General features: G+C 33.2%; 2 protein-coding genes across 3 annotated transcripts; one reads left to right on the plus strand and one right to left on the minus strand.

Annotated features, from left to right (window-relative positions):
* The first annotated feature begins 1,938 nt into the window (after positions 1–1,938).
* LOC131600278 (binding partner of ACD11 1-like) lies at positions 1,939–4,083 on the plus strand. 2 transcript variants are annotated; one of them, XM_058872466.1, is made up of 6 exons: positions 1,939–2,000; positions 2,392–2,475; positions 2,587–2,690; positions 2,809–2,884; positions 3,006–3,089; positions 3,187–4,083. In XM_058872466.1, the coding sequence occupies exons 1-6, from the start codon at positions 1,995–1,997 to the stop codon at positions 3,769–3,771; spliced, it is 939 nt and encodes a 312-aa protein (XP_058728449.1). In that variant the 5' UTR covers positions 1,939–1,994; the 3' UTR covers positions 3,772–4,083. The 2 variants fall into 2 exon arrangements, with proteins under 2 accessions (XP_058728449.1, XP_058728448.1); XM_058872465.1 differs by lacking the exon at positions 1,939–2,000 and adding an exon at positions 2,082–2,313.
* Positions 4,084–4,275: 192 nt separating this feature from the next.
* Positions 4,276–8,718, minus strand: LOC131598314 (cyclin-SDS). The gene is made up of 7 exons (XM_058870928.1): positions 7,747–8,718; positions 7,448–7,615; positions 5,927–6,093; positions 5,464–5,592; positions 4,980–5,157; positions 4,837–4,881; positions 4,276–4,619 (listed from the first exon to the last, which is right to left on the minus strand). Exons 1-7 carry the CDS (start codon positions 8,677–8,679, stop codon positions 4,590–4,592), a joined length of 1,650 nt encoding a protein of 549 aa, XP_058726911.1. The 5' UTR covers positions 8,680–8,718; the 3' UTR covers positions 4,276–4,589.
* Positions 8,719–8,964: the final 246 nt, after the last annotated feature.

Below are 8,964 nucleotides of genomic sequence, written 5' to 3' on the forward strand. Positions count from 1 at the left end.
AGACTCTACCAAGATGTGTAAATTTGTCCAAGGTTTTTTGTAGAAAATGTCGCCCCGTTGAAAAAGAGTTCTACCGGATATGGTGGGTCTGCTCGACGTGTCTCCCCTCATGTTTACGAAAATATTCTTTGCCCCTTTTCACATGATAGGATTTTGGAGTTAGGGGATCTTGTCTAATTTTTTTAGTCGTGAAAACACTCAAGATGTGTCCACCTGGGTGTTTGGAGCAAGGGTTTATATCAGTATAATATGTCGTGCCACACTCCACCCCTAACTCTGAATCGTTTGCCTGGTGTGGTTGTTGTGCTCGAAATTAATTTTAATTGTCTCTGAACGATCATTAAGAGGTGTAAGAGAATATCATTGATGTAAGATAGAAGCGTTCGAGAACATTTTCCACTGAAGACAAAAAATAGTTTGGATTATTTTTTTCTGAGTATTGTTGGTGATGATGATGATGATGAACTCCGGTACGACAAACCTTCGCGTACCCGTCCATGGTGGGGGTGTACGTGCAAACATTCCTTCAATTAAGTATGTATGATTGTAAGTATGAATTTTAAGGTTTAGAATAATGTCTACCTCGGTCTCGATTGTTCCTTTAGAATTTATAGTCGAGTTTTATGATTTAGAGGCCTTAAAACATTCTTTAAAGATAATTGTCTTGGATCACATATATCACAAAATCGTTTTGGCTTTTATCATCTAATGATCTACAAGGACCAATCAACCCTAACTAGGATTGTCTCTATGACATGCTCATCTATTTATCCACCTTGTTTCCTGAGACTTGGATGACCTGAATTCCTGCAAATCTATTAGAGTCAACAACATACCTATATGTATCGACAACTCTACATTTTAAAGATATTATGTTAAATGATTTGAAATTCACTTCAATTGTTTTCAAATCAGATATTTAAAATAATTTTTATTGAGATAAAAAAAATCATTTAATAATTTTAATATTTATATAAAAATCAACTATGATAATACTCTAAATCAACATTATATGATACGCTAATTTAATAACATGGTTAATATTTTATTATAAAAAATATTTTTTTAATTTATTAAATAATTAATATATCTTGATTACATATAAACTAAATATATTATTGGTTTAATTGAAATTTTGGTCTCCCTGTTATCTATTTTTTTTTTTGTTTTGATCCCTCTATTTTAAAATCCGAAATTTTAGTCCCTATATTTTAGTTTTTTGAGGATTTTGGTCCCCTGCAAATTCTAAGGCAATTTTAAATGAAATGAAGCTCACATTGATGATGTGTCAGTGTCAGTTCAACAATGAACTGTTCAAAAAATCTAATTTTATTTAAGATTTATGTTGAATATGTCGTCAATTTGAGTTTCATTTTATTAAAAATTGCCTTCAGATTTGCAAGGGAACCAAAATCCTAAAAAAAAACTAAAATAAATGGACTAAAATTCCGAATTTTAAAATAGGGGGACCCAAACACAAAAAATTATAATAAAAGGACCAAAATTCCAATTAAGTCTATATTATTTATTTAATAAATTTTAAGTAAATTTTCTTTCTCTAGAGGGAATAATATTCTTCCTTCTTTGTTAAGTCTTGGTTTGAAAATTTACACAACACCCACATCACTCCTACTCAACGAGTATGTCACGTCCAAATCGAATCCCCTGCAGTCAATTTTTTGTCACATTCACACAATCAAGATAATAGAACTGTTTGATCTTGATCAAGTGATTCTGAAAAAAAACAGATTTGATTTATTCCAAATTAACAACTTTAAATCACAGTTGTCCGATTTTGATCAGACAGTCTGGCACACTTGAAAGTCACGTCACACCAAATTACAACATAAAATGACAGAATTACTAAACAAACGCAACGCTGTTTCTGTTCCCTTCAAAATTACTAAACCACCCTTCTCTTTCCAATTCTTAAAACAAACCAACGTTATTACTTATTACAACTAAAATCATCGTATCAAATCGTATCTTCCCAGATGTCGGTGAGTTTCATTTTCCTCTCCCATTCCCATTTCTCGTTTATTTCCTTTCAGATCCTATATGATTACTTTTCTTCTCATCTTTCTTGTTAATGCCACACAATCTCTTGTTGTTTTGCTTCAATGCTCTCACATTCCACTATAGGAAAAAAAACTTGAGAAATGAAAATCCTTATCTTAATTTATTCAATGAGAAATTTAGAACTGTGATAGAACTTCACCTTGATTCAATAAGTATATTGCTTTTGGAATTTTTTATCTATGATTTTTTTGTAATGGGATTTTGGATCTAATGGAAGTTGAAGTTGATTGTGTGGTATGACTGATTCACTTATTTGACAATACATGATTTGCATTCTTTTCATAGTTGAATTGGTTCTGATTTTGTGTGCAGATATCAGTAGACCATGCAGATCAAAGAGCCGAAGCGATTCCGTGTTCGACAGCTACACCGAATTGGACCGTTCATGTTTCAGATGTGAGTGATTACTTTTTAAGATAGAATTACCAAATTGTAAATTACTTTATGATGTTTCAGATATTTCTTGATGGACAATTTTCAAGTTCGTTCTGTTTTGGTTTCTTGCAGATAAGAACGGTTAAAGTGAGTAACATATCACAGATTACTTCGAAACAAGACATTGAAGAATTCTTTTCATTCTCAGGTGATATTCAATATATTGAGATGCAAAGGTCAGAGCACTTGCAATGTACTTATCTTGATTCATTTGTTACGATCTTTTTTTAAACGTTTATATTATACTTTATATTATACTAAACGTCATTCTAATCTTTGGCTGTAATACTGCAGAGAATCTGATCGCACTCAGGTTGCTTATGTTACCTTTAAGGATTCGCAGGGAGCAGAGACAGCAGTTCTCTTGACAGTATGTTCATAGGCACCGATTAACCTAATAATTCCTTCTGCTATAAGATAAAGAGATACAGATGCTTTTAGTTGATTTTCATTTTTTAAGTCATGTGCTTATTCATCCATTTTTAATATAGGGTTCTAAGATAGGTGACCTATATGTCACTATATCACCTGTGGAGAAGTACCAGCTTCCCCCCGAAGCTCTTCCGTCGAGTCCTGTAAGTTCTTAATTGTTAGTTTATCGTATCCTATTTTATTTATCGCATGCAGTTGAAGTCTGATAGAGTTTCTAATGTACAATGTTCTTCTCTATAGACAAACCAAAGTAAGGCTGCTGTTAAGAAGGCTGAAGATGCGATAAGTACCATGCTTGCCAAGGGTTTCATTTTAGGAAAGGATGCAATCAACAAGACAAAATCAATAGATGAACGACTTCAATTGACCTCTAATGCTTCTTCAACAGTTGCTTCTATTGATCGTAAAATTGGTTTAAGTGATAAACTAAGTATTGGAACAACCATTGTCAATGAAAAGGTGAAAGAGATGGATGAAAGGTACCAGCTTTCTGGAATCACAAAGTTGGCTTATGCTGTTGCTGAGCAAAAGGCAAGTAGTGCTGGATCTGCTATCATGAGCAATTCTTATGTCTTAACCGGAGCTTCATGGATGTCAAGTGCGTTTGGCGCTATTGCAAAGGCAGCCGGGGATGTCAGCACGAAGACCAAGGAGAAGGTTGAACAAGCTGAGGTGCAAAAAAATGAGATTATTTACAGTGAAAGAAAAGGGACGGTCGATGAGTTTACTCAGATGATGCACTTTGAGCAGTCTTTAAACAGCGGCCCTGCAGTCGTTCCTATTAATTCCAACAATGACATTAAAGCTGGTAATTTTCTAACTTGAACCGGCTCACAATTCCTTAACATCCTTAAAAGCACAGTTGGATTGACCTTGTTGGCATAGTTATTGGAAGTCTTCTCTTCGGTTGATGCAAATTTGTTGTACTGTGAAAAGTCTTGTTGATTGTTATAGTGATGTAAAGGTTTTTTCTACAGATATGATTCATATACATGAACATCATTCATGTATAACCATTCTTTGTTATTTTCTATCATCACATACCTTTTGAGTTTTATCTTTACTCAGTTCTCCATTGTATCATACTCAAGGGGTTTTAATACAATATCGATAACATAGTTCAGTTTTACAGAAAAATTGTGACATCAAGAGAGTTATAAGTGACTGAAATACGCTCTTTATTGTTTTCAAAGCTATTTTTGGGAAAAAACACATTTTCATCTTATTAATCCATTAGGAACTTTTGCATAAATCAAATGCTTTGAAAATATTACGATAATGTGATGAAAGACAACAGGAATGATGTATATAATAATGCAAGAACTTTTATATAACCCTGTAATATATTTGTAGGTCATTTACAAGTAACTGTTGTCTGCTGAGTTTTCTACCCAGTTGTATGGTTTCAAAGTATCTATAAACTGTGGATATTTTGTTTCCTATATTATAGGACAACCAATATAGTTAGTTACATGGGAAAAAGAATTGAATTTCCTTCCCATTAGATATAGGTAAACAAATGAAATTTATTTAGTATTAATAATGCTTGATGAATCAATGTAAGATAACCATTTTCCTTTGGATGGGTAGAAAACCTTCCTCACCAATCCATAACTGATGTGCTCCTTCCAGCTATTTTGTTATCATAGATAGCGTAACAACCACTCCAGGCACTGTTTCATGTGAAGATAATATTAGGTTTCATATTAAATTTATCAATAATAAGAGAAACCAAATGATGCTAAATGATTTATTTTACTTAAATGATTTTGTGGGTCATTTCTCAGAATGTCTAATGAAATGATTAAAAGAAAAAGGTGAGGTGATTTTTTCCCCTTGTGTTGTTATCTAATACAAAAGAAAAAGCACACTAACATTATATTATCATACCTCCATGCATTCATGCAAATTCTCATCCTTTGATCTAATGTGGATCTGAAAAATCAGAAGATTAATTATATACAAGAAATTCAAATTACAAACTTGCTAGTAATTGAAATCCTCAATGGATATTACTGGACAATAGTAGTTACCCCTATGACTTTGTTGGAAGCGTTCTCATTGTATTCTAGACAAGCAAGGATTACAAGTGCAGCAGCAATAGTTGAGGGCCAGTAACACAGTTGATCAGGACCTGACAGAGCCAGTAATGCTAGGCAAGTGACCCTTTTCTCCATAACAGCATCAGCATTAGCAGCTTTAAGATAGAACCTGCGAAATTGTATTACAAGGGGTAAATCGGAGTAGAACTTTGTTTCCTTCATGAATTAGACTTTTTAAGGTGTTACTAGTTTTTCTTCTTTGTTGCTATGTAAATTACAATTACAAAATCATCTCATTTTAAATTTATGCACAGTTTGTAAGGCAAGAAATACTTTAAAAGGGGAGTAAAACCATAAGGCTCTGCTCAATCAGGATTGTATTCAATTGTTTATAAGACTTGAAAGAGAAATATTTGGTGCATGTAACATAAATGGAAATTTTCGGTGTCTTAACAATGTACAGAAAAAGTCATACCACAAGAAATTGTAGATGGTTGGATGAAAACACTGAAACTTGAGCACCTCCTGCACCATCCATTCCATAGCCACCACTTCACATCTACTGTACACACTTTTTTCTATGTAGAAATATTTTTGCCCCACTCTATAGTACCAACAAAAGAACCAGTTATTTAACTTTATGAAGCAAAAAAATAGGCTCATGTATTCATTTGAAAAAATGGAACAACTCTTCACGAATTCTCACTCTGAGAACAGATTAAGCAAGTTATATTATTACTGAAATCATGACTAAGAGAACCTTGCTACTAAGAAAAGAACACAAATTAAGGACTATACAAAGTACAAGCCCATTTTCTCAGTTATGTGACAGTGCATAAATGAGTATAAAATCTCAATTTATAGAGTTAAAACACAATTTGTTTCCCAGGTAAAACTAAGATGACAGAGAAGAAGTTAAGTAACATTAAATCATTAACCTGTTACATTGCTGGTTTTCTTCAATTCTGACTGCCAACGTGAAACACGCTATTCCAACAATTTGAAGGCTTTTTTCAGCTTTGAAGTATCCCTTGCTCAGGAAACGGTCAAGTAGGTTGATTGCAAGAAATATTGTCTCTTGTCGAAGCTGTTTTCGATAAGAATGCTGTCCATTCAAAGCAAATTTCAACTTGAAATTTCAACTCCAAATATTCTGTGTGTGTGTGAGTCTGTGTTAGCAACATCGATAAACATTATAGACAGTGAAAAATCAAAAGCTATTTGCTCATATCCTATTGTGAAGAGAAGGAAGATTAAATTAAACTTTGTCTAAAGGAATGATAATTATTTGATGGTAATTTCAGCAATTAATTAGAATCACGATGAAAAGAGGACAATCATTGTTTTACATCTTAAATTCTAATATTAAATCTAAACTATTTTTATAAAACTTTATGTCACTCCATACGGATTTTATTTTTAATTTATGCAGGATTGTTTTTTCAATAGGGATTAAAATTTAGTTCATTGTTGTATTACTTATTTTTTTCTTTTCTTGGTGACCTCTTTCTACATTCAATTAGCTAATATGGTCAAGTATTGATTATTTTTTCTAGCCTACGGCTATCAGGAAGACAAAATGATAATAGAATAATAATTGATATATTTTTATATGATCATCAAGATTTTTATTTACAGTAGGTCCATTTTTTTTAAAAAAATTTTAATCTATGATTGTTCTATCTACATTTATACAGCTTGAAATTAAAAAGTAAAATATTTCTTTGGACAACCCAAACTAACTAACTACACCTAGAACAAAAGAAAAAGTGAAAATACATGCACTGTATTTTATAAAGATATGATTTTAATTTAATCATTTGACTTAATTATATTTTGAAATTAATTATCTATTCAATTAAAGTAATTAGTCTTTTCCTCCAGATAATTAACTAAATAGTGTGAGAATGTATAAAAAGGACTATATCAAACATTTTCTTGGAATAAAAGTGCATTGCATTCTTAACACTTCATTTTATCTCACATTCATGTATAAAATATCTAATCATATTTCTCACTCTCATTTTCTTTTCTTTTCTTTTCTAACCTTGCAAAAGAATCCGGCGTGTCTCCAAAGACAACTGGAAGCTACTAACAATAGTATTATCACTTAGTATTATCACTCTTCTAGCATGCGCTCTCTCCCTCTCTCTTTTTCTCTCACATGCAACAAAACTTAATAACTAACTACAGTTGCTGCTATGAATAACAAATAATAAATAAAAATAACAACATGTAACATTCAAACGCAAAGCCTGACTTCAATTCTCCAAGTACACAACAAACTTGGTGTTTCAGTTTCTTAATTAACAAAACTATATGAAAGCGATTAACATTGAGAAGAAAACAATAATAACAGTTAACTAATGAATCATATGATATGATCATAATAAAACCAATACTGAATGCTAGTAATAATAAATGATAGATTAGTTGAATTTAGTTAGAGCAACATATACCTCAACAATCCAGTGAACCATTCGGCAGCGTTGCTGAAATATAAGCTCAGTAAAATCCGTGGTAGAGAAATATCTCTCAGCATAATTCCACATGAAAACTTGTTTCCGCTCCCTCTTTCTAAGCATCTGGTAACTGTCTTCATCATCCAAATCTTCAAACCTTGAAAACTAAAATCAAACACATCCAAAATAAAAAATCCGAAAACAGAAATATAAAATAAAACAGAATAAGCATATTATTGACAGTAGAATCTGTAGTAAGTAAATTTAAACTCAGAAATCAATAAAAGTAAACGTACATTGCATTGAAGAGAAGCATCTCCTTCAACACGTGAAGTATTGTTAACAGAATAACCTAACGTCATGAATTCCTCTCGGTATTGAAGGAGCAACGAATAAGTGTGTGAAGGTGTTTCACCAACGGATCCCTGTGAAAACTCGCTACCAGATTCAAACAGAGACTGACTACAGTCCGAGCATTCACCAAACATCTCGGAGTGAAGATCAGAGAACGTAGTTCCCTGACTTGAACAATACTCTGATTCATCTTCGTAGTAAGAACATTGCAATTGCTCAGAGCAAGCTAGATCGGAATCGTAACCTGAATTATCCGGAAATTGCTTCATAATCGATTGCGCTTTCAAATCCGTGCCGTTCTCATCTATACACGAGGTTTCTCGAGCACCAGAACTAACAGAAATGACATCATTTCGCGTTATATTCAAATTTCCGTTACTCGATTTTGAATTCTCAGCACAAGTAACTTCCGAAACTTCATCATTCTCTTTCCCACCGTTGAACTTCAAAATCAAGCTCCTACTCCGTTCACGAACTCCAGAATTAGAATCCACACACGAAGTCTCAGAAACTTCCACTTGATTTTCACTCCGCTTCTCAAATCTCGGATTTCTCAACAAACTCACACATTCCTCCTTCCGAACACAATCAATTTCGCTTGAAATTTCATTTCTAGAACGCTTACTGGACAAAACAGCAGAAATCCTGCTCGAATTGCACGAAACTTCACCGCCGGCGAAATCAGAGCCGGAACTCGAATCCACAGAAATAACTGACACATTCCGATTCTCGCCATTCACTTTGAATCTCGGTGAAGCAATTAGCACCGGCGAGATCTGACGTCTTCTCCGGCGAGGAATCTTCGACCGGAGCTTTTTGCTAACAGCGTGCAGTGGTGCTTCATGTTGAAGCTTCCGTTTCGAACTTCTCATCATTATTAGGGAAGTGTTTCGTTGGCGAGAAATGCAGCGAGAATTGAATTTAGTTTGTTGAAGTTTAGTTGCGATGAGTGAATAGAGAATGAAGAAAGAGTGTTCAAACGGTTATGGGAGTTATGAAATTGATGGAAAAACGAGGGAGGAGGGTATTTATATGGCGTGGGCCCATGTAGTGCTTTTTCTGTGCACCACGTTCACAACATATATACATCATGACTGTTAACTGTAATAATAAGTGTTTCGTTATTTACTTATTTATTGAAAATCATATAATATAATAAT

This window comes from Vicia villosa, linkage group LG4 (genome assembly GCF_029867415.1).
Source record: "Vicia villosa cultivar HV-30 ecotype Madison, WI linkage group LG4, Vvil1.0, whole genome shotgun sequence".
NCBI classification, from domain to species: Eukaryota; Viridiplantae; Streptophyta; class Magnoliopsida; order Fabales; family Fabaceae; genus Vicia; species Vicia villosa.